This window comes from Notechis scutatus, chromosome 13 (assembly GCF_049901735.1).
Source record: "Notechis scutatus isolate UNSWTSFEM ecotype Mainland chromosome 13, rNotScu1.2, whole genome shotgun sequence".
NCBI classification, from domain to species: Eukaryota; Metazoa; Chordata; class Lepidosauria; order Squamata; family Elapidae; genus Notechis; species Notechis scutatus.
Genome location: NC_142021.1, coordinates 10,104,425 through 10,129,829, shown reverse-complemented (window position 1 = coordinate 10,129,829; position 25,405 = coordinate 10,104,425). Strand labels below are relative to the sequence as shown.

General features: G+C 41.7%; 2 protein-coding genes across 2 annotated transcripts in view; one reads left to right on the top strand and one right to left on the bottom strand.

Moving 5' to 3' along the window:
* The first annotated feature begins 7,592 nt into the window (after positions 1 to 7,592).
* On the top strand, positions 7,593 to 23,255 carry PIWIL1 (piwi like RNA-mediated gene silencing 1). The gene is made up of 21 exons (XM_087942965.1): positions 7,593 to 7,720; positions 10,035 to 10,137; positions 10,366 to 10,495; positions 11,238 to 11,363; positions 12,015 to 12,229; positions 12,692 to 12,813; positions 13,407 to 13,487; positions 13,909 to 14,106; positions 14,461 to 14,572; positions 15,129 to 15,255; positions 15,690 to 15,807; positions 15,936 to 16,050; positions 16,209 to 16,396; positions 17,171 to 17,243; positions 17,837 to 18,037; positions 18,452 to 18,555; positions 19,316 to 19,386; positions 19,577 to 19,730; positions 20,330 to 20,455; positions 21,828 to 21,975; positions 22,824 to 23,255. Exons 2-21 carry the CDS (start codon positions 10,051 to 10,053, stop codon positions 22,938 to 22,940), a joined length of 2,613 nt encoding a protein of 870 aa, XP_087799091.1. The 5' UTR covers positions 7,593 to 7,720; positions 10,035 to 10,050; the 3' UTR covers positions 22,941 to 23,255.
* Positions 23,256 to 23,739: 484 nt separating this feature from the next.
* RIMBP2 (RIMS binding protein 2) overlaps positions 23,740 to 25,405 on the bottom strand; it is a 55,065-nt gene continuing 53,399 nt past the window's right edge. The window contains exon 21 of the mRNA XM_087942975.1: positions 23,740 to 25,300. Within this exon, the coding sequence (XP_087799101.1) occupies positions 25,109 to 25,300 (192 nt within the window). The 3' untranslated portion in view covers positions 23,740 to 25,108. The remainder of the gene's footprint in view (positions 25,301 to 25,405) is intronic.

The following is a 25,405-nucleotide window of genomic DNA, read 5'->3' as shown; positions in this document are numbered from 1 at the left end:
TGAATCTTGCCCTGTTGAATTTCTTCTACGGTGTGCCATGTGTTTATGAAGTGGTTGTTTTGTTTCCCTACTGTACAGATCTGCTTCTATCCCAGGGCAGTAGCTCTTTTGAATTCTACTGTATAGTGCGGTGTTGGTGCGGTATTGGGGTTTCACTACAATGTGTGGAGTGTGAAGGATGTGTGTTTGTATTTATTTTTCATGGCCATGATGTGCATTGAAGATGGTGTTCGATTTCGTTGTACGAGGTGCAGTGACAATAAACTAAACTAAACTAAACTCACTGCTGTCAGGATTCTGGCAGTCACCCCATTTTAAATCATGAATCTTGAGCTAAACTTCCAAAACATAAAAAGGATTTATGGGGAGTTAACATATCTGGCATTGCCTGGGTGGAGCCGACTCTGAGACACATCATTCATTGTCATACTTGACCCTGGTTTTCCCTCCACTGCCCTGGGTATATCGTAATTCATATTCTCCAATGGGACACATCCATAGTCAAGAGTCATCAATCATGCTCTCAGGCAGAAACTTCGGTCACCTAGTTACTATCTTTGAAAACATTTGTGGAATGCAGTTTCGGTTTTGCAAGCTGCTGCACTGCTCCCCCCTCTCTTTCTGTTGCCAACTCTAAAAAGACCAGAGAAATATTTTATGAGTTGACAACTGCATTATACCGCATATACCATGCCATTTCTTGGATGAGAAGTGAACTGGAGAAGCTTCTTGGATGAGAAGTGAAATGCCTTCAAAAGAAAAACCAGAAAGTCCAGTTGCCCCTTGAAAAAGCACCTCTGGGACAACCGTGACCTGGATGGCGGAGAATCTCCCTAGGCGCTCAGCCTAGGTCAATATTTTCCTGAGACAAAGAAGCCAGGAATTAGCCACCTTTCGCTTAACTCTCCAATCCAGCGAGGCTTAAAACGGGGAGTTGATGAATAATAACAGGCCAGCAAACTGTGATGGTAAAATTAGTCCGTGCCAATCATCCGGATAAGGGAGAGGATGGTTTGAGCAAGTGCCGAAACAGCCTCCCGCTCTTGAAAAGAAAATAAAGCAGACCCAGGAAAATAACAAGGTTATTAATCTTTCATTAAGCTAAGGGGATGAAAAAGAATCACTTAAAATCCCGTTTCTTTCTCTGCTCCACAAGCAGGGAACCCCCTGCCAACTTCAAAGGCTGGCCAAGAAATTAGTTAATATGTTGGCGCGGAACCCAGATTGCAGTTTACATAAGGGGTTTCTTCACCTACTATTCCTCCTCCTCCTTTTCTTAATTTCTTGTCCTCTTGAACAAAGCAATCTCTGGGGACTTAGAGAGAGAGAGAGAGAGAGAGAGAGAGAGAGAGAGAGAGAGAGAGAGAGAGAGAACTGGGAGGGGGGGAAGAGGCAGAACGGAATTGGGACGGGCGAGATGACAAGAGAGGAGGAACTGCAGTGGTCCACAAGGAAGGTTTGATTGGGGTGGTTGGAGGCTGCCAGAGAAACCTGGAAGTTTGGGAAGCCTCCTCCGTGTTGGAATTCAAAACCCAACAGGGTTTCTTTGACTTGGTTATTTACAAGTAGTCCTTGACTTACAGCCATTTGTTTAGTGACCGTTCAAAAGTTACGACGGCAATGGAAAAAAACACATACCTTTGGACCGTTTCTTACCCTTACGTCTGTTGTAGCATCCACAGAGTCATGTGATGTGATCCAAACTTGGATGCTTGGCAACTGACTCATATTTATGACGGTTGCAGTTCTCAGGGTCCACATGATCACCTTTGGAGAGCATCCCCGTGGGAACAGGATCAAAATGAATGAGGAAGGGGAAGGAGGAAGGAAAGGGGAAAGGAGGAGAAAGGAAAGGAAAGGAAAGGAAAGGTGAAAGGAAAGGAAAGAAAGGAAAGAGAAAAAGGAAAGGAAAGGGGAAAGGAAAGGGGAAGAAGAAAGGAAAGGAAAGGGGAAAGGAAAGGAAAAGGAAAGGAAAGAAAGGAAAGGAAAGGAAAGGAAGGAAGGAAAGGAAAGGAAAGGAAAGGAAAGGAAAGGAAAGGAAAGGAAAGGAAAGGAAAGGGGAAAGGAAAGGGAAAGGAAAGGAAAGGAAAGGAAAGGAAAGGAAAGGAAAGGAAAGGAAAGGAAAGGAAAGGAAAGGAAAGGAAAGGAAAGGAAAGGGAAAGAAAGGAAAGGAAAGGAAAGGAAAGGAAAGGAAAGGAAAGGAAAGGGGAAAGGAAAAGGAAAGGAAAGGAAAGGAAAGGGAAAGGAAAGGAAAGGAAAGGAAAGGAAAGGAAAGGAAAGGAAAGGAAAGGCGAAAGGAGGAAAGGAAAGAAAGGAAAGAAAGGAAAGAAAAAAGGAAAGGGAAAGGAAAGGTGAAAGGAAAAAGGAAAGAAAGGAAAGAGAAAAGGGAAGGAAAGGGGAAAGGAAAGGGGAAGAAGAAAGGAAAGGAAAGGGGAAAGGAAAGGAAAGGAAAGGAAAGGAAAGGTGAAAGGAAAGGAAAGAAAGAAAGGAAAGAGAAAAAGGAAGGAAAGGGGAAAGGAAAGGGGAAGAAGAAAGGAAAGGAAAGGAAAGGAAAGGGGAAAGGAAAAAAGGAAAGGAAAGGAAAGGAAAGGAAAGGGGAAAGGAAAGGAAAGGAAAGGCGAAAAAGGAAAGGAAAGAAAGGAAAGAGAAAAGGAAAGAAAGGAAAGGAAAGGGGAAAGGAAAGGGGGAAAGAAAGGAAAGGAAAGGGGAAAGGAAAGGAAAGGAAAGGAAGAAGAGATGAAGGGGAGGGAAAGGGAAGGGAGTAAATGGATGGGAAAGAGAATAAATGAATGAAGAAGGGGAAGGGGAAGAAAGGAAAGGGGAGGAAAAAGAGACGAAGGAAAGGAAAGGAAAGGAAGAGATGAAGGGAAAAGGAAAGGAACACAAGGCAAAGCCTTGTGAACCAAGCCACTTTGGTTTCTTTAGAAATTTAACTTTCCCTTTCATGAACTGATCAACTTGGGGTAGGCTGGATTCTTAGCAAGCCAGGATGAAATTCACACCACCACCACCCCTTCCCTCTTTTGCTAATGAGATGATAAAGCAGCAGGCGTCAAATTCTTAATTACTAGAGGCGACTCACAGCAGAAAGAGACAGAGGGAGACCAACATGTCTCCCCAACCCCCCCTCCCCCCTTTTTTAAAGCTGCATGCCTAAGTTATAACTTCAGGCTTATGACAGTCCCGCTGAGCTCTCTTCCTTTGATGCTCTTTCTTTGTCTCGGGGTAGATCCCGAAGGGAGACGCGGGGGGGGGGACAGAGGTGGGAAGGCGGCCTGGATTTTCAGGTGCAAATTAAAAGCTCACCCCCACCTCACAAGGGGGACTGTCCCGCCTTTATCTTGATGCTTTGGATAGCAAAACCAGCCAACCATAGTTTAGCCTAGCATCTTGCATCATCCTGGTTTCTAGAGTGACACTCAGAGCCTGCCTGTCCTGCAAAAAGATGCAGAAAGGCCCCCAGAAAAACTTAATCCAATCCCTCAATTAAAAAACATGCTCCGTCTTTATCTACGGCCCAAGAGAAAGGACAGTAAAAGATCAGCAGAGGGTACAAAATCTGCGAAAGAATGTTTTTTTTAAAAAAAATGGCAAGAAAACCCTCAAAACCCTGAAATCTTCCTTTTTAATTTTAATCGTAATTCTTTCGTCTTTAATGTCAATGGTTCAGTTTTATTGTCTTTTTTTTTATTCTTTGATAAGCTAACTAGAGTCACTGCAAGAATGAGACCTGCAGCATATCAATTAAATAGATAAATAAAATAAAAATTTTGGCAGCTAACAGTTAAAGAGTATTGAAGAGGAAGCAGATGGCTTTTAAGAGCTATTGATAAAAAAAGGTGACAAAACCAGAAGTAAAAAAATGAATCTCCAGGGTACACATCGTGGGAATCCAGTTTATAAATCTGGACTAAAACCAGATTTAAAATTCTCTTAAATCTGGCAAGGGCTGCGGTTCAGTTCCACACTTGTGCCCTTGACTCTGCAAGTAAAGTTATCAAAACAAAAGGTTTTGTTTTCAAAAGTTGTTTTAACAAAAGCCTTTCTGTGTTTTACACAACTGTTTTGACAAACGCCCTTCGACAGCCATTATCTCACCCGTGTTTATCAATGTTTATAAATTCTGGAAAGCGAGCTAGAAACCAGACCAGGCAAAGCATCCTCTGCAAAAATTAATCATAGTAATAAAATGATTGCAATTTATTCTGAGATTAGATCCGGGCTAATCCAGGAACACAGCCCCCAAAGCGAAGGATTTGGCAGAAATCCAGCATTTATGGATAAATTTATCCCATGTATCCTGTGTGGGGGAGGGAAAACCCAGCTGTTTGGTTTGTTTGTTTTTTGCTTTGATATTTTGCACACTCGACCCCCCCAAATGCCACTTCCAGGAAACCGCTTATCGTTTTGCAAGCCACCCAAGAATCAAACCGTGAGATGGACAGCATATATAAATTTAATAAATAAACACATAAATAAAACTTTTGGCAGCTAACAGTTTTAACAGGATTGAGGAAAACCTCAAATGGCTTTTAAGAGCCATTGATCAAAAGGTTGTGAAAAACCAGGATTGAAAAATGAACCTCTGGGGAGCAAATCACCAGAAGTCAGTTTACAAATCTGATTTCTCGGGAGCTTCTCCCTGGAGATTCATTTTTTAAACGTGATTTTTACAACCTTTTCATCAAGAGAAGGCTGAAGAGGGGAAGGAACATTTTTCCTCAAAAAGGTTTTTTATTTTTAACAACAAACATAAACATAAAACAACAGATAAAACCTTCTTTCAATTATACAGAGTGTTGGTTGGTACATTTTCCTTGTGCACAATATCTATAGTCTTTTCCCCTTCAATTTACATTCATATTGCATTAATCAACTTTCCACATCATATTATATTATTATTAGAACGTTAGACTTTAATTTCAAATCCACATTATCCTTTAGAGCAAATCTCAGTTCTTACTAATTTTGATTCATCTTATAATTCATTCCAATATAATCAATTGTAACATATCATTGCTTTTGTATTATACTTCAATTTCCTATTTTTCTATCTAACCATTGGTAAAATAAATCCCATATCTTATAGTACTCTTTTTCTTCTTGCTCTCTAATTGCTAATGATAATCTACTAAACTTCAGGAAGGGGAAGAAGGAAAGGAAAACAAAGCAAAGGGAATGTTAAGGAAACCGGAAATGCTGAAAAATCAATAAAGCCAAACTTTAAAAAGTTTATAAACAGGATAAACCGACACCCAGGAATGCAAAAATCAGAAAATTGTGCCATCCGAGAGGGATCGTCATGCAATTCCCAGCTCTCAGCCTGACCCACTTCGCAGGGTTGTCGTTGTGGGGAAAATAACAGAATAATAAAGTTGGAAGGGACCTTGTAGGTCATCTAGTCCAACCCCCCACCCCAAGCAGGAGATCCTACACCATCCCCGTCAAATGGCAGGAGGAAAGAGTATGGAATATATTTGTGTCTCGAGTTATTTCTAAAAATAATAAAGGCAGGATGCAAATAAACAAACAAACATCTTGAGCTTTGGAAGGAATGCTTCTCATATCTATTTCTTTGCCCATCGCCTCCTAAACATTGCCCCAAATCTGTTACAAGGAATTGTACAGGTTTGTTACAAGGAATTTTGGAAAAAAGCACAGAGCCCAACCCTTATTTGAAGTGACGGGTTGCAGAAAAATTGGTCCTTCCTTGCAGGGCCAGGCTGCCATTTCTTAAACATTAAAATTTTAATTTTAAAACTGGAAAGGGAAACCGCAAAAGGACAAGCTGGAGAGAAGCCCTTCAAATAAGCATCTGGCCAGTTCTGAAGGGAGCAGCTGACCAACAACTGAAAAGCATATTTGGTAACCCACTTTCCCCAAAATCCAGGAACAGCGAAGACCAGTATGGCGTTTTCAAGGTTCCCAGCTTGCAAGAAAGATTTCTGGAGATCTTCTGCCCTCTGCTGGGAGACCCATGGACCTGTCTGGCTGGACAGAAGAGATTTTAGAATAGAATAACAGAGTTGGAAGGGACCTTGGAGGTCTTCTAGTCCAATCCCCTGCTTAGGCAGGAAACCCTACACCATTTCAGACAGACGGTTATCCAACAACTTTTTTAAAACTTCCAGTGTTGGACCATTGGCAACTTCTGGAGGCAAGTTGTTCCACTGATTAATTGTTTTGATTGTCAGGACATTTCTCCTTAGTTCTAGATTGCTTCTCTGCTTGATTAGTTTCCCCCCATTGCTTCTTGTCCTGCCCTCAGGTGGTTTGGAGAATATCTTGATTCCCTCTTCTTTGTGGCAGCCCCTGAGATATTGGAAGCCTGCTATCATGTCTCCCCTAGTCCTTCTTTTCATTAAACTAGACAGACCCAGTTCCTGCAACCGTTATGCTTGAATTTTATGCTTGACTTTATTGCAATCGTTAAACAGTACAACAGAACTGAGATTCTTCAACTATTCAAAATGTCCAAAATTACATCGACAAGGTCAGGAAATCCAGCAAAAATTATTATCCAGATAATTATAGCACATAGAATGACAGAGTTGGAGGGGACTTCAGAGGTCTTCAAGTTCAGCCCTCTGCTCAAGCAGGAGCAATATATTTTTTCAATATACCTTTCCAATATATATATATTATATAATTAATTAATTATAATTAATACAGACATTCACAGGTCTTTCCTGAGGCTCTTGGGAGAAGGCTGTCTGTGTGTTTGTGGCATGTTTGCGGTGATGAGAAAGCAAGCAGAATTGGCATTTAGAACATAGAATAAGAGGATTGGAAGGGACCTTGGAGGTCATCTAATCCAACCCCCTGCTCAGGCTGGAGACCCTGTACTGTTTCAGACAAATGGCTGTCCAGGCTCTTCTTGAAAGCCTCCAGTGATGGAGCGTCCGCAATTTATCATGATTTATGTTAACCTGTCCAACTAATTATACTTTATTAATTGTCCAGCTAATTATTATTATTATAATGTACAATTTGTCCAGCTAGTGTCATTTATTGTAATCCAGACTTTATTTACTTTAAGTCAATAAAGAAGAAAAGACAGTTGGGTTTTACAGATGACTTTTCACTGATGTAGAACGACCATAAATAAAAGCCAAACTTTGAAAAGTTTATAAACGAGATAAACCGAACACTCGGGAATGCAAAATTCAGAAAAGTGTGCCATCCAAGAGGGGACTTAAAATACAGACTAAGAAAAGACAACTTAAATCAATCCAAATTAACCAATCCAAATTTGTAAGCAAGCCAAAAGGTTTCTCTATCTTCTGCTTTTAAAGAAGCCTTCGGGAGTTTTCGGACTTCTTCGGAAGCTTCCGAGTCTCAGGAGCTTCGGCCTTTTTCGGCTCCGTCCGCGGGGTGGGGGGAATCTTAAAAAAAAAAAAGAGGAGGAGGAGGAGGAGGAGGGAACGCGCGAGACGCCGCTCCGCCAATGAGAGCCCAACGCAGCCTTTGAACTAACGGCCACGAAGGGCGCATCGTGTACCGTCTTCCTCCGAGAGCGGCGGGGGGTGGGTGGGGGGAAAAAATAGTCCCCGGCGCCTCCGCTTTAAAAATCAAGCCGTGTCACGTGGTACAGAACGCGGAGTGATCGTTCCGAGTGAGGCGGTTTTTCACCGTTGGAGGGAAAAGCCAGCGCCATTTGAAAATCGTGCTTATTATTAGTTTTTGTTTCGTTTTTTTTTTTTATTCGAAGCTTTCTTTGGTTAGTGTTTGTTTTCATTTATTTTTATTCTGTGAAAAGTTCTTGCGACGGTATCGCTCTGGTTATTCCTTCTGGTTATTATTTTGATGTTTCCTTTTGTTAAAAAAATTCCCAATTTCAACTTATTTTATTCGTAATAGTATAAATTTACTTAAGGATTTGTGCTGTGAAAATGGGGATGCCAGGAACGAAGTTGCATGGCGTTAGTAGAGAATTATATATATTTTTTCTAGTGTGTTTCTCGTGCAATGAAAAGATGGTTATAAAATAAAATAGCTTCAATTAAACTCAACTTAATTAAAAAAAAATAAGGAGTAAAAATGGAGGGTTTGCAACTTGTGTGTACAAAATGGAGGGGAGGAAAAAAAATGAAAACATTTGCAAATGAAGAATAATCCACTGCTTTCAAGACTTATGTTTCTATTTTTTAAAAATAGTCTCATAACAGAAAAAATTTTTTAAAAAAAACCACTAGTCAAGGAGCAAAAGAGTTTATAATTCTAAAATATAGAAATCATTATCTTGTTAGTTACTAACAAACTTACTTGCTATTCTCATTGGGGAGGTTAACATTGTTAATTATTTAACAATTTAGTTAATGGTTCATTAATGAACTAATATCTTAATTCTAGTGGTTTTAAGACTTAACAATAGCCTTATTTTTTAAAAAAATAAATAAATGAGCAAATTGTTTTACAATGATGCCTAAAATCTAAAATTCATTAGTTCATTTAATTCAGTGGATCATTAATGACTCAATATTTTAATTATCCCAGTGTTTTCAAGTGTTTCTATAGTCTTTATCATTATGTCATTAATGAGTGGCTTAAATGAATCAAACTAGGTTTGTTATATATATCAAACTAGGTTGATTCAGAATAATCTTAAGTTTGGGTATCTATAAATATATCTTTGTAAAAGGTGAGAAAAGTGGGAAACCCACCCCACCTCAACACACACAAATTATGAATTGGGAGGAATGCTATAAGCTACTAGTGGTAGTAGTTGCTATTTACTAACAATTTGGGGAAGTTGACATTGTTAATCATTTTGTGTATATTTTTGAAAACAGGCTTCGTTGACCAGAACAGCGCAGTGAAGAATTTAAAGTGTAAAGTGTAAGGATAGGTCCTATTGAGATAATAAAGACTTAACCAATGGGTATATCATACAAATGAAAAGTATTGTTTAAAAAACAGATGAGGTATCCTAGGTGATTGGGGATGAGGGGAGTTGTAGTCCAAAAGGAAGAATGTTGGTTGGAGTGCTCCAGTATTTTGCTTTTGTCTGTCTCTGATTCACATTAGAATTGTGGTATCTGGAATGCAAAAGCCCATAACCCCATTCAGCTGGGATTGTTGCATATTTATTTGCTACCCTTTATGGGCATCTGGGTTGATGTTCCCAGATTGGCTCACATCAAATCAAACATTTGATACTAGTTTAAATATATGCTAGACTAGTTGGATACCTGTGCTTTGCTATGAAACTATGTGGTCAGGCTTAATTTTTTGGGAGGAAAATAAGGAGAAAAAAATTCTGCCTCTGCCTACCAGCATCCATCGGTATTCATCTGGCTAGTGTCCTGTCAGTGTGTGAGAGAGTTGAGGGCTGTTTGGAACCTGTGTGAGCAAGTAGACAGCAAGGAGCCTGGGCATGGCTTCGCTCAACTGTTCTGTACTAAAGCTGCTTGGTGCTCTGAAACTAAAACTGAAACTTCTCTCCTTGTGTTTTGAATTTAGAACAGATTTCTTTTCAGGTGGGGAGGGGGAGTAGAGTTCCTTAGCATCAGAGCATGTTAAGAATAATAATATAGGAAATACTAATGCTTTGGTGGTCCTTTTGAAAAATCCTTTAAATTTCAAGTTTGTAGGCTTTACGGTTCTGGAGATTTTGTGATGATGCGTGAGGTGGTATTTCACTTATATATAGAGAGAGAAAGATTAAATCCAGCTTGAACAATGGGAGTCCCTCCTAGAGGTTTGCAGCTTCAAAAACCCACCTTGGAATTTTAGCTTGCACAAAATCTACTTTGGATCTTGCTGGGTTCATTCTGAAATCCTGTGGATTAGTTGGGGCTTGCAGTTATCAGTAAGGGAACCATAAGCCAGGATGTGCTTCAAATCCTGGCTTATACTTCTGTGCTAAAGGGGACATCTTTTAAAAAACATGGGGAAGGTTCCTCTGATGTACTCATTAAACTCATTGCCGGAAAAGATGCACTGGAAATGGGTTCAGTTTAAAGCAGGCTGTATTTTTTTAACCCTGGAAATGTGAAAAAGAATGAAAATTACATGTTTGTCTGCCATTACAGCTCATTCAGTGAGACAATGACTGGGAGAGCAAGAGCAAGGTCTCGGGCGAGGGGGCGAGCTCGTGGTCAAGAAACAACACTCTCTACAGTGGGACCAGCTCCTGTAAGTTTAAAAAATGAGGAAATTTTAAAAACCTTTTTAAAAAGGACGGGTGCTCCTCTGATCACCGATATCCTAGAAGCCCCAGCTAGCCTGTTCAGTGGAACGATAAGAATTATAATTCTGGTTTTCCAGGGTCAGCCGTGGCCTCTGGTCCGTGTTATTTACCATAATGTGGTTTGTCTTTCGATATTGAGCAGCCTTTTTTTAAACCAGCATTGCCTCCTCTAGGTTTCTGCGCCTGGATACAGCTCAATAACTCCCCAGATTCCGCCAGTGCTGCAAGCTGAAGCAGGAGATGGAGCTAAGGCTAGATATGGCCAACAAATGGGACCCCCGGTTTTGAAATCGAAATCGGAAGGTAGGATTGGTAGCTCAAAGACAGATAATCCTCTCCACGTTCCTGGAGTCGAACCAAAGTTTGAATATACATTGGTGAAATAGAAATAAAGTGGGGGTGCAGCTGTTATTTGGTCTGCTGCCTTTCTGTGGGTTGAATTCCTGGGGCGCTGTATATATTCATCCTGGAGTCTTAGCCATTATGCACTACCTGCTTTGGTAATGAAACAGGAAAACAGCCAGACTCAAGGACCCCAAGTCCTCCTCCTTCTCCCCCTCTGCAAACCCCGCTCCCTTCTAGCACTGATGACATTACCAAGTTGGGTGATGAAGCATGTGCAAGAAAACTACCAAGCTCAGAGAGCACCAAGGACCCCACAGTTCGACCCCAAGCTACAAATATTCTATCAATCTTACCACATTTTTTTTAAGAAAACCCCTAATCTGGTAGGAGTCACATACCTCTCCTTTCAGTGATGGTAATCTTGATCTCTTAATGCCTCCCTATAAGAAGCAGCTGTAGGAGCTGACCTAACTAACCATGAAATTGATATGGTGCTTTCTCTATGGGTTGCTAAGAGGCAAGTCTTGTGATCCAGTTGATCAGGGTTTCTTACTTCTATGCCATCCCCAGTGGGTCATTTTAGGTCATCTTTAGCAACAGCAGCCCACTTGCCCAATAGCGTTCAGGAGGCAGGTTGTCCAGAATTAACCACAAAGGCAGATCATGACTGATATATTTTTTTTTGTCCTCTACTTTATAGAACTTAAGATTTCAGCAGGCTTTCAAGAAATGAGTTTGGGAGAACGAGGTGGACGCCGCAGAGACTACCATGATCTTGGTGTAAACACCCGTCACTTAATGGAACATGTCAGAGAATCCAAAACAGGTACTATACGGGGGATTCTTAGGAAAAGTTCCCATTTTTCTCTTGAGTGCTTTTTCTGTCACCCTTCCAGCCCCTTCCAGTTGTAGCAACATCCAACAATATGTTAATCCTCCGTGAAGAAACGCAGGTGTCCTGCATTTGGCAGTTGATGTGGTGCTAGTGCTTTTACTGTTGATGGATGGAACGTTATGCCAGTCAGTGGCAGAGCTGTTGAAAATGCTTGTTTAATAAACGCTTGTTAAAGATCGGCTGATGGAATTGGGTCTGTGTAGTGGCATGAAAAGAAGGACTAGGGATGACGTGATACCAGTCTTCCAATATCTAAGGGGCTGCCCCCCAAAAGAGAGGGTCAATCTATTCTCCAAAGCACCTGAGGGGAAGACAAGGAGTAACAGAAGATGATCCGAGATCCAACTTGGAATTTAGAACAAATTTCCTGACAAAACAATTAACCAGTGGAACAGCTTGCCTCCAGAAGTTGTGGGTGCTCCATCACTGGAGGCTTTTAAGAAGAGAACGGACAGCCACTTGTCTGAAGTGGGATAGGCTTTCCTATCTTGAGCAAGGGTTAGAGGACCTCCAAGGTCCCTTCCAATTCTGTTCTGTTCTGTTCTGATAATAAATGGCTAACAGATGGATACCTTCCCACAGGTGTATCGGGGAATTTAATCAGATTGAGCACCAACCACTTCCGGCTGTCGTCTCGCCCGCAGTGGGCTTTGTACCAGTACCACATTGACTACAACCCACAGATGGAAGCCCGCCGTCTTCGGGCAGCCTTGCTATTCCAACACGAGAACTTGATTGGCAAGACACATGCTTTCGATGGGTCCATTTTGTTCTTACCAAAGAAGTTGGAAAACAAGGTACCAGCGATATTCAGTCATAGTCTGAATAGCTCAGATACAGCCTCGGTTGGCTGTGGCAATTTAGAATTATGGAAATCGAGTCTTTGAGGTTGAGCTAAATAGCCCTTTGACTTATGTACCACTTCACAGTACTTTCCAGCCCTCTCTTAAGCGGTTTAAAGAGTCAGCCTCTTGCCCTCAACAATCTGGGTCCTCATTTTACCCACCTTGGAAGGATGGAAGGCTGAGTCAACTTGGAGCCGGTCAGGATTGAATTGCTGGCAGTGGGCAGAATTTTAGCCTACAATACTGCATTTTAGCCACTGTGCTTGTGGCATCAGCGATGGGCATTGCACATAGAATGAGAAGCATTTAGAAATTACGAAGTCTTGTCCATTTCTTGATTCTAGTCAGTTTTCTTAAGGCTTCTGGAGGTTAAAATCATCCCATCCTAAAAATAATTATTGGTGATTCTCTTAGGTTACGGAGGTGTTAAGCCAGACACGGCAGGGAGAGACTGTGAAGATCACCATCACTTTAACCAATGAACTTCCATCGACTTCGCCAACATGCCTACAGTTCTACAACATTATTTTTAGAAGGTTAGCCTTTGCTGCATACACATTTTATTTTTATTTATTTTTTTTGAGAGAGAGAGAGAGCTGGGATTGCTAGGATCTGTGCATTAGAGAGCCAGGACATTTTTTTTTAAAGTATGAGAAATCAATTATATTTCTACTAGACAATTTGTAGAATTCATTAATGTGGGGAAGGGTCTGCAAAGATTTTGGTTTTCACTTTTTTTTTTTTTTTTTTGCGGGGAAGGGAAGAACTCAATTCGAGTTATTGCAATTGGTCCAGACAAGCTTTTCTAGTTTTGAAAGTTCCATTTTCTCTATTGCTGCTCTCAGCATCCTGGCTAATTGGAAGGTCTTTGTGATGGGCATGGAGTTTGTTGATCAATCACCTGGAACAGGTGGCTTAGCTCAAATTTGGGTGTGATATCTCACCCAGCAGGTGAATTATTGTTTAGGAAGCCAGAAATCGTAATTACGATGATTTCTTCTCCAACTGGACTAAAAAAAAGTCTTGTGGGAGAAGAGAAAAAAATAAAACATCCATTGCCCAAAATCAGACTCTTTCCTTCTAAGATCCCTGTGTATAATCTTACTTTCCCATTTCTGTTCTTTCTCAGATTGTTGAAAATAATGAACTTGCAGCAGATTGGGCGTAATTACTACAACCCAAGTGACCCAATCAATATTCCTAAGCACAGGTAATAAAACTGGAAATGCCTTTATGATCACAGCTGGGACCAGAATCAATCCATTACTTACTTCTTTTGGAAGCTCCTAGATACATTCTGCCTCTCCTAACAAAAGATTAGCATTTAGTTCTGCCTTAGATGTTTATTCTGATGCCTGTAGCGTTTTTGTATTGAAAGATCTGGGATTACAAACCCAAGCAAACTGATTTTCCTTAGTGCGACTTGAAATAATCAATTTTAAGGGGGATCAGCCTGACCCGTAGACCTTGGTTTTGAAAGCCAACCGACCCCCCCCCCCACATAAAATGGGTTTCTCTATTGGAGTTGCAGATCCCTTGCAGAACTTGTTTGCGACGTGAGAGGAGTTGCTCCCTGTCGGTTTAAAAGAGAGCAAGTGTGAACCACTGAATTTTCTTTTGTCTTTTGATAGGCTGATGATTTGGCCTGGCTTCACCACATCCATTCTGCAGTACGAGACCAGCATCATGCTTTGCACAGATGTGAGCCACAAGGTCCTCCGAAGCGAGACCGTCCTGGATTTTATGTACACCTTGTATGATCAAGTTGGAGAACAGCAGTTCCGAGAATTATGCACAAAGGAACTCATTGGTGTGATTGTCCTTACCCGGTAAACTCGGCTTATTTTGATGTTAATGGTGCAGATCAAAACCTTTTGCTTTCCCAGCTAGTCCCCGACTTACCACCACAGTGGGGGGTGGGGGTGGGGTGGAATCGACAGTTCCACTGCTATGGTCATTAGGTTTCAGGCAGGCACTGCCGTTGTTAAGTGGATCACATGGTCCTTAAGCAAATCCAGCTTCCCCTGTTGACTCGGCTCATTAGAAGCCGGTTGAGGAGATCGCAAAGGGCAATTCCCCCCCAAACCCTGGGAGGCTACAAGCAGAGTCCTTAAGAGAAATTAAGATTGAGATGAAGATTTTAGGTGATTTAAGATTAATGAAGCCTTCCAACCTTTGCCCAGGTATAACAACAAAACGTACCGGGTAGACGATATTGATTGGGAATCAAGTCCTAAAAATTCCTTCAAAAAATCTGATGGAACCGAGATCAGCTTTGTGGATTACTACAAGATGGTACGGAGTTTTGGTGGGAATGAAAAGGACCTTGGTGGATTGTAGGTTCCTCCCCTCCCTTTAAGTCGGTCAGATCTATAATGCAACGCTAAGGCTAGATTTTGATCAGTAAAAGGCATTGATCAGCACATGGATACGTAATTCAAAATGGCCTCTGGGAAATTTAGTATGTTCAATGGCTCTGCAAGCCTCTTTGTTCCATTACCCGTTGTTCGTATAATTGTTGAAATTTAATTGCAAGGCTAAGCCTCCAGCCACACACAAAAAAGGGGGCTTTAAAAACTAATTGCTCTTCCCCTCCCACCCACCCCAATAATCTTGCATTGTGATCTAATTACAAAGGGGTCCCAGAAAGGAAAAGAGGGACCTTGATCAATTGCACATTGACGAAACACAGAGTCGACTTTCCCAAAGCTGTTTTTCTTTGCAATTTACAAAAATTGCCTTCCCGTCTCACGAAGCTGATTCTGCCTGCATAGTTTAAGACTTGCAAAAGGAAGCCCCTTTCCGCATTCTGCGTGTCGGATTCAAACGACGTTTCTGCTCTTTAAAACAGCAATACACCCAAGAAATCACCGACTTGAACCAACCCGTTTTGATTAGCCAGCCAAAGAGGACGCGAGGCCCTTCAGGTGCCTTGGCAGGACCAGTAATACTCATCCCTGAACTCTGCTATCTTACAGGTCTGATGGTTCAAAAATAGCCTTACTTCTCCAGTAGTGGGTATTTAATCAATGGAATGGCTTGCCTGATGGAGTTGTAGTGCTCCATGGCTGGAGGTTTTTCAAGAAGAGATCTTGAACAGTGTCCAGGATGGCATAAAGTGGGCAGGGGGTTGGGCTAGAAGATCTCTAAGGTTGGGCTAGAAGATCTCTATGATCCACCTTCTGATTTGGAAATGAGGCAATTTCTTTTTACCTAATGTAACACTGAGAATTATCTAGCGAAAATGATTGTTACACCTCCAGCTGCAGCTGCCTCGACAATTATAAGAGGGATGTTTTAACTTTTAGATTGATTCGTTTTGGGGGATAATAAATGAGTTGGGTCTGAGTGCTGGCTTTTATTGATTTTATTGTATGGTCTCCCTCCACTTTGTCCTTTTTCCTCTTTGTAGGCCTGACTAATAAGATGCGAAGTGATTTTAACGTAATGAAAGATCTGTCTGTTCACACAAGGCTTGCGCCCGAACAAAGAATGCGTGAAGTTGGACGACTTATCAATTACATTAATAAGTAGGTTGCTGGAATCCCCCCCCCCCCACAAAAAAAAGAGGGGGGCAACTTCAATTCTGGGAGTTGAAGTCCACAGGCTGACCGTATTGGACACCCCTGATCTACGAGCTCTATTTTTATTTTTGCAGAGATGACAACGTTCAGAAAGAGCTACGCGATTGGGGGCTAAGCTTTGAATCCAAACTGCTTTCCTTTTCGGGGCGAGTGGTCCAATCTGAAAAAATTCGTCAGGGAGGGAAAGCGGTAGGCAACTTTTCCTTCCTCAAGTGGGTTAAAACAACCACCTACCCACCCACCCCAAAAATAAAATCTGAGCAGGCTAAATTAGATGAAAGAAAAAGAAGAGAAAAGAGAGACGTGGCCAATTGGTTAAGTGCTGAACTCCGAGTGCTTCCTTTCAGTTTGACTACAACCCGCACCTTGCAGACTGGTCCAGGGAAACAAGGGGTGCTCCCCTCACCAGTGTAAAACCTCTGGAAAACTGGCTGCTGATCTACACCCGCCGGAATTACGACGCCGCTAATATTCTGGTCCAAAACCTTTTCAAAGTCACCCCCGCAATGGGCATAAGAATGAACAAAGCCATCATGTAAGTACCGTCAAGACTCTTGTTCTTGGCAGGGACAGGGAGGGGGCTTCTGAATTTAAAGCTGCCAATTTAAACCACGATTCAGTTTCCCCGCTGGGAATTCCCAGGTGAAGCTAGTACTCGAAAAGGAATGCAGTATTTTGAAGGTGGGGTTTGTAACATTGCCTAGAACAGCCAGGTTAGCAGATATCAGAGAGAGAGAGAGAGAGAAAAAAAGATAGAGTAGATAGACAGACAGTCCTCAACCTGCAACCGTTCGTTTAATGACCATTTGAAATTATAGCTCTATTCAAAAAAAGTATCCTGCAACCAGGATACTTGCACTTAGAACTGTTGCAGCATCCCCACAATCACGGGATCAAAATTTGGGTTCTTGGCAGCTGGCAAGTCTTTATGGTTGCAGTGTCCCAGGGTCACCTGAGCACCATTGGAAACCTTTCCAGCCAGTTTCCACCAGTGGGAGGAAGCTGGATTCATTTAGCAGCAAAACAATGTTGTAACATCGGGCATGTCTCCTCACTTAAATGACCACCTCACTTAATGATAAGATGTTCTAGTCCCAATTGAGGTCAAAAGTCGAGGATTTACCTGTATGGCATCAGTTGGCACTAAGTACAGTATTTCTACTGTACAGTGTTTCTCAACCTGGACAACTTTTAAGATTTGGTGGATTTCCAGAATTCCCCTGCCAGTCCTCACGTTTTCAAGTTATCCAGGTGGAGAAATACCCATTTATGCAGTTAGTGGTAAAAGAGATGGCATCTTTCTTTGTAGGGTTGAAGTTGATGACAGAACAGAGGCGTACCTGAGAACCTTAAAGCAGAAGATTACCTCCGAAACTCAGATGGTATGGCCAATGTGATCCCATGAACTGCAATGTCATGGTTTGTCTGATCCCTGATTAAATACAGGATGCAGGGAACCACGGGTTTGCTCTGGTTTAAACCTTTGGGATTAAGTGATTAAACACCCTCTGGAGCTTTGCTTCTAGGAATTAATGGGGCAGCAACCCTGCCAGATCCCATTTTTATCAGTTGATATCTCATGCCAAGATCAGGATTAAATACAATCAAAGAAGGCACATGAAGATGGTTGGAAAATGGAGTAGGGGGCAAGTCCTCTAGAAAGCTTATAAACAGTCTTACGAAGCCCGCAGAAATCAAAACTTTGTTCTTTACTTAAATGCTATTAGGCTAACGTTCTCTAACTGGACCATCTAAATTGCCTTTGAGTGTCTTTGGAAGGATGGAAATATAGGACTGCGAGGGTCATCGAGAGCACTCCAGGTTTACCACTGTGTAAAAGGCAAAAGGCCATGCTGGCTTTTCCAGGGTAGCTCTGCTAATGCAGCCTACGATGCGATTCCCAGCAAGCTATAGAACTCTTGAGGTTTTCAGTAAACCCTGGGAGGATGTACTTGACTGTCTTTGCTTCTTCAAGGTGGTGTGTGTCCTGTCCAGTAACCGTAAAGACAAATACGACGCAATCAAGAAATACTTGTGTACTGATTGTCCCACACCCAGCCAGTGTGTTCTGGCTCGCACCTTGAGCAAGCAGCAAACTATCATGGCCATAGCCACCAAAATCGCCTTACAGATGAACTGTAAAATGGGGGGAGAACTCTGGAGCGTTGAAATCCCAGTAAGTAGCTTTTATATTTTATTTTATTTTATTTTATTTTTCTTTCTCTCTTTCCAGGAGTGTTTAGCTTAGCAGCCCTGTAAGAAACCCACATGAGAGTTAAAACATAACTTAGCTTGTTTTGGGGATGTCTTGTGTTTTGTTCCAGTTCACTGAACAATCTGTGTTTGACTCAAGAATCAATTAATATCTCATCTTTATTTTTGCAAGTAACTTGAGGTGGCGAACAGATCGTCCCACTTCTCTTTTCCCCACAACAACCATGCTGAGGTGGGTTGGGCTGAGAGAGAGAGAGAGGGAGTGGCCCAAAGTCACCCAGCTGGCTTTCATGCCCGAGGTGGGACTTTCTAGCCTGGTGCCTTAGCCACTAGGCCAAACTGGCTCTCCCATGACAATAATTCTCCAATATTCCAGATGAAGCAGCTCATGATTGTGGGCATCGACTGTTACCACGACATTTCGGCTGGACGGCGATCAGTGGCGGCGTTTGTTGCAAGCTTGAATCATGGAATGACCCGGTAGGATTGTTAAGACCTTTTCAAGAGCTGCAAATCTTTTAGGAAAACACATATGTGGCTATGTTGCCATTCAGGGATTGTTTTGCTGTTTCGGGCAATCTTCAAGTTACCACTTATCATTTAACGGCCATTTGGAATGAAAAGTGCCCCAGAAAGGGTGCTTGGCAACCTACAAAGCCCTTCCCAACTGTTGCAAAATGTCCTCCCTCCTGCCCTGCTATCACATGGCCCTATTTGGGCACTGGGTTCACATTTATGACCGGTTGCAGCATCCTGTGGTCGCATTAACTGATTCGCGACCGTTTTCAGGAGAACAGCAGGAGGGTCTGTGACAATTCGCCACAGCCAACTCGCTGTGGGACAGTATTAAAGAAACAGTGGAATAGAATAGAATAGAATTATTGAAGAAAGGATGCAAAAGGAGGGACAGGATGAAAAAAATGAAAACATTTTTATTTTATTTTAAATAATTAAATTGAATTGTTAAATTGTCCCAGGGTGATTTGGCTGCAGTGAGTTGTCCCATTCCATGCCAAGGAGACTATGGCATATCGGACTTATGACTAGTTGATTCTGATTTAACAACCAGATTATTTGCTCAATAACCACTGTAAAATCAAATCCAGTCACGTCTGTGCTTCACCTTATGGCCAAAATTCCGGTCCCAATTTTGGCTGTAAGTCAGGGACTTCCTGTATTGTCCTTGGCAGCAGGGCAGGAAGTCTCTGGGGATCTGAGCCTTTTTGCCTTCTCTTGGCAGTTGGTATTCACGCTGTGTGCTTCAAGATCGTGGGCAAGAAATTGTGGATGGACTCAAAGTGTGCCTACAAGGTAAAAATAGCCTCAACAAAGTGTCAATGCTTGAGAGCTTTACTAAAGAAATGACAGTCCTATATTTGAAATATAATCTTGATAAAAGAAGCTAGCTTCTTTGTGTTCTAGGGAGGGTAAGGCTGACCTCTTTGTTTTGGGTAGGGAATCCGGTTTAATTTTTGTAAATTGCTGCCCCGTCTTTCCTTAGCGGCACTCAGGACTTGGTATTCCTACAACGAACACATGCCTACCCGTATCATCGTGTATCGCGATGGTGTTGGTGACGGTCAGTTAAAAACCTTGGTGAGCTATGAAATCCCACAATTGTTGGAGTGCTTGAAAACAGTTGGATCTGACTATCGGTAAGTTGGGGGCCTGACCAAGTTTCCTGGGAGGAAAAGGGCTTGGTTGGGTAGACCATACTCCAAAGGGCAGTTTACTTCAACCCCTGTAAGGCCCTTTGGAAACTTGTATGGCTGTAATTTCTTGAAGCAAAAGGATTTGTAGAATAAATGTGATATGGCCGCAGGGCTGGACTGTCAGGTATATAAGGCAGCACAATGCAGGCACTGTGAATGAAACAGCCATATCAAGCCTTACTTGGATTCAATTTTCTGAGTTGCTCACACTGGAAATGACTTTGAGCAACATTAGGGACAGCCAAAGAAATAGAAATAATTTTTTAAAATTACAGAAACATTACACTTCGGCATATAAATCTTTCTTGGCTACAAAAGTTGCTGATCCCAAATCAGCGTATTTGTGATTCTGTATATCTTTTTTTGGCTTGTTTGCACGGGCAATTTTATGCACAGCTTTCCTTGATGCACATTTTAATTTTCCGAGAATAGCAGAGGATGATCGGTTAAAAGAAGGGAAGTCACATTTAATTTCTTGTCTGTCTCTTGAGAAATGGTGAGCACTTTAAGCAAACTAACCCTTGCTATGCAATCTTCTGAAGCCCCAAACTGACAGTGATCGTGGTAAAGAAACGTGTGAACAGCAGATTCTTTGCTGAAATTGAAGGAAAGCTACAGAATCCACCACCTGGCACAGTTATTGACTTAGAAGTTACCAGACCAGAGTGGTAAGTCAACTGCTGAGTTCAAGGGAAAAATGTACAGATGCTCAAAAACAGGAAGTTGAGAGATTTCTATTCTTGGGGAAGGGGTTTCTAATATCTAAGAGGCTCTTCCAAAGAAGGTGGGGGGTCAAGCTGTTCTCCAAAGCACCGGAAGGCAGGACAAGAAACAATGGATGGAAACTAATCAGGGAGAGAAGCAACCTGGAATTAAGGAGAAATTTTCTGACAGTGAGAACGATTAATCAGTCGAACAGCTTGTCTTTAGAAGTTGTGAATGCTCCACCACTGGAGGCTTTTAAGAAGAGACTAGACAACCATTTGTCTGGAATGGTGTTGGGTCGCCTGCTTGAGCAGGGGGTTGGAGTAGACCAGGGGTCCCCAACCACCGGTCCGCGGAACAAGTCCTACCGTGCCGCTGGCTTGCTGGGCGCCGCCATCTTTTTTTGATGAAAAAGTGCTTCCGGTGAGCTTTTCCGGTAGAAAGCTCACCGGAAGCACGCTTTCATCAAAAAGATGGCGGTGCTAGCGCTTTGGTGAGCTTTTCCGGTAGAAAGCCATTTCTACCCGGAAAAGCTCACCGAAGCTAGCGCCGCCATCTTTTTGATGAAAAAGTGCTTCCGGTGAGGTCACCGGAAGCACTTTTAATCAAAAAAAGATGGCGCCCAGCTGATGCCAGTACCGGGCCGCGGCGTAAAAAAGGTTGGGGATCACTGGAGTAGACGATTGCCAAGGTCCCTTCCAACTCTGTTATTCATCGAGGAAGGGATTGCCTATTTTACATTCTTCAAACCTGACTAGAATTCTTATTTCAAAACAATCTTGATTCTTCCTCATCATACTTATACCAAAGGGCATCAGGATAGGGCAGCCTTGAGTTTCTTTCTCCTTCCTTCCGGGGTTAGGTTGATATTCTCCAACAGTGGTTGAATATCTTCTTCAAGTCTTCATGGTATTCCTCTACACCAGTTTTCAATGGAAGATAACATTTTTGGTGTGACCAAGCAAAAGGAGAAGAAAATAGTGGGGTTTTTTTTTTTTTTTTTGTCTCATAGTTCCTTGTGAGATCCAGGATGCAGAAAGAAAGAAAACACTAGCCTAGGACAGGGTCAGTTCCTTAGAGAAGTTAAACCCAGTGATGGTCAAGCAACGTAGACACCAGGTGACAATTGTTGACCTAACAATTTCAAATAATGGGGAGCCTTTTACCTTAAAATCTACCCAAGGACTTCCCGTTAGCCATTGAAGAGAGATGCTCTGAGCGCAGATTAGGCTGATCCAAGACCATCCCTGAATGGGGTCTTCTGATCTCCAGGAGGATGAAGTTCTCCAAGCTTGAACGTACCTCAAGACTGCTTTGATCTGTTTCTCACCCTAGGTACGATTTCTTCATTGTGAGTCAGTCCGTGAAAAGCGGCACAGTCGCACCCACCCATTACAACGTAATCTATGACAGCAGCGCGCTGAAGCCTGACTACATGCAGAGGCTAACATATAAGCTGTGTCACATGTACTACAATTGGCCGGTAAGTAGTCACTTGCCCTTTAGTGGGCCTTCCATGGTTACTTAGACCGACACCAGTTGAGCTGTAGGCTTCTTACTAACCTCAATATTCAAGGGAGGAAACCACCTATTATCTTATTCCAGTTCTTCCTTTTGTTGCCCAAGAGCTGAATATTGAATCTGGATAGGGAACGGATTCTATCAACCTGAATGAACAGGAAAGGCGAGAAAAAAAACAAATACAGTTGTAGTTTTAGCCTTAGAAAATTCCCTAAATGTCTGCAAGTTGGACTAAAGTCAATAAAGTAAAGTTACAAAAATGTAACTGGACCAACAACAAAGTGGTTGCATTTAGATATTGTTACGCTCTGCAGCCCAGGAATGTCCATACCAACACTTCCAATGTTGCTGTAGGTGAGCCTGCCTCCCATCAACTTCGGAAGTAGTTTTTGATGATCCCCAACCCATCTGCAGTTGTCTTCTTTATTACCTGTAGCCTCACATCCGTTTTTCTGGGTTTGAATGAGACGAATCATGGGATGCCTCTTTGAGAAATCTTTAAATGATCTCCTAAGCCTCTAGAAGTGACTACATTTTAGGAAGTCCATTTAGTGTTATCTAGATTGTATCTTCTTGCTGGATCTGCCCCTGTTGAATTTTTATTCCATTTTTTTTCTGCTTAAAACGTCAAAGGAGGTGAAATTTCATTCATTCCTAAAGTCATAGGCCTGTTCAACCACTCTTGAAAGTGTATCCTAAAAACTGAATTCCTTCCTTGGTCCAAAAGCATCAAGGTTGAGTGTTTGTTGTGTCCCAGAATATGGCTGTTACCTTAAAAATGAGGTTTTGTGTCTCTTCCTTTCTCTGCAGGGAGTCATTCGGGTGCCTGCTCCCTGCCAGTATGCCCATAAACTGGCTTTCCTCGTAGGGCAAAGTATCCACAGAGAGCCAAATTTAACCCTTTCGGAGAAACTTTATTATCTGTGAGTCTACAAGAGGAGGTGGTATAATGGAATGGAAAGGGAATTTGGACCAGAGAGAGTTCTTTTGTTAGAAAAAAAAACCCCCAAAGAAGTACCTTAAAACTCGATCGAGTAGATATTTGGTGCTGTTGTATTACACACATCAGTGATAAATATGTCAAGATTATCTTTTTTATTATCATCATCATCATCATTTGTGCCTGTATGACTTGGTTAAGTTTTTCATCCAGATCAATTTTTACTGGAGCATGTTTTGTTGCCAAAATAGTGGTTTCGTCAGCAGAGGCTGGGTGTTACGAATAAAGTTAATGTCAGTAAAGCTTGTGTCGGAATCTGTTTTTCAAAGTGTGGTACCGTAAGGCGTTTTGCTCGGAGAATAAGGGGACGGTGAAGTAGACAACCTGCCTTGTCACCCTTGCTGTGTTTTTTTTTCCTGTGGCAAGAAAAGTTGTAAAATAGGGCAAGAGTCACTCAACAAATTTCTCACTTGGCAACATAAATTTGGGAGTCGTAAATTGAGGACTCTAGTCACTGTGTGCAAAAAGTCTTGTTCCTTTTAGCTAAATTGTACCCCCCCAAAAAAGATTCAAAGACACACAAAACAAATTTACTAGGTACTTTAAAATCCTCGCTGTAATAACTATTTGCATGTAAGAAGTAGGCTAAAATTAAACCTAGTTTCATAGACTAAAGGGAGATTTTGCCCATGGCAAACCAATTGCTACTCTTGGTTAAACTATGTTTAGCCAACATGTCTGAATTAGCTTACACATGGCTAATTGGTTAATTCAGGAGCCACACCCTTCTACAAAATATCAAATTTATTTATATAAAATAATTTACACATTAACAACTGTACACATGCACAGTTGCACACGCCCACACAATACTTTGAACCACAAGTTTAGGCCATTTTTTTTTCCTTTACATAAATCCAGCACACTATTATTTTACAAGAATTTACATTATATTTCTTTGAAGACACAATGGGGAAAAAGCTTTGATCATCCATATTACAAACCTTCCATCAATTATAAAACAAAGGCAGTCTGAAAAGTATGTATAAACAGTAAAAAGAATATACAAATGGTTACAAAAGTCTTAAACAGCCAAATCTTTTTTTTTTTTAATTCCACGTACACAATGGTTGTGCGACTCCATCTTTCATCTCCAGTCACAAGAAGGGGTGACAAAATTCAACTTTTCTAATTTGAAAGACTTCTTGCTGGCAGTGGCCCAGGAATAATACACAACATTTTTGCGTATTTCCTTCTACTTATTTGACTCAAACACACTTTGAAGCTCAACAATAATGGAAACCCCAAGCAACGGCCACCTTAAATCTGCATTTTTTTGTTTCTGCCGTAATCAAATTTTGCTTTTTTTTTTTAAAGCTTACATGAAAAGCTGAACAGCAGCACTTACACAGACGGTTGAAAAAAAAATTATAATAATGAACCTTTGCACGACATTTTCACACTCCCAGGAATTAATACCGGACACGAATCGGGACTCCCATCGCCTTTTAAATGACGGGCATCTCAGTGAATAATGAAACCGTTAATAGTTCAACACAGAGTACATAGAAAGTTTACGCTTGTAGAGTTCAGACAGTACTAATTGTGCATTTAATAAGGCAAAAACATCAAGGCTTCTGGCAAACTAGGAGTTTCAAGACCATGGACGTGTCACGTGGTGAAGAAACATGGGGCTCAAAAAACAGGGTTCTTTTTTGTTAAAAAAAAGTTTTTAGGGTTCTTTGTTTTTCCACTTTCAGGTAAGGGTTTCGCCAAAGTGGAAATAGGGAACTTGGGAATAGAGGAGGGGGGAAAAGTGGAAATAGGAAACAAAAGTCCCTTAGGGTTGGTTGCAAGGTTTAAATTCCTTAATCCCATCTTCTCTCTAAATGTTTTTGTTTGGGGGAGGAAAACAAACAAACATGCTAGCAAAATGCTTTTCTTTTTAGCATCATTGCCCCGCTGAGCAAGACCAATCCAGAGAGAAGTTTCTGGAGACAATCATCGTCATCATAAAAAAGGGTCTCGGTGGGTCCTGAAATCCCTAGTTTTTGAGCGTTTCTAGATCGATCTGCATATGGGTGTTTTGTTTTTTTTGTTAAAAAGAAAAGAAAGTCTGGTGGTTTTTAAGAGGATGTCCAGATGATTGTAAGTTTCATTTCACGGCACCCAGTCTTTTCAGAAGTTTCTTCCCTTTGGAAAGGAGACCCTTCGTCTTTCTCGAAGAGACCTCCCTGCCTCGCCTGGGGCTACCAGAGCCCATAGTTGGGAGAGGTGACCCCGAGTGGAGATGGGCTGTGGGGCTTGGTGATCTCCTTGGTGGTGAACCTGTGTTCTCAGGAGGAACCTGATAGGTATATTTGTTAAGTTTACTGAAGGGTTGCAGTCAACGGACAACAAGAAAGCTTTTTTTTCTTTTTTTCATTCATTAAACCAGGGTTTCTCAATCTTG

What these genes read in the sequence shown, in the direction of transcription:
- PIWIL1 (XM_087942965.1), top strand. Translation starts at nt 10,051, where the DNA reads ATGACTGGGAGAGCAAGAGCAAGGTCTCGGGCGAGGGGGCGAGCTCGT. An exon ending in TTGTGGATTACTACAAGATG is followed by an intron (nt 14,573 to 15,128) that starts GTACGGAGTTTT and finishes TCTTTAAAACAG; the next exon opens with CAATACACCCAAGAAATCAC. An exon ending in TCTGGAGCGTTGAAATCCCA is followed by an intron (nt 18,038 to 18,451) that starts GTAAGTAGCTTT and finishes CCAATATTCCAG; the next exon opens with ATGAAGCAGCTCATGATTGT.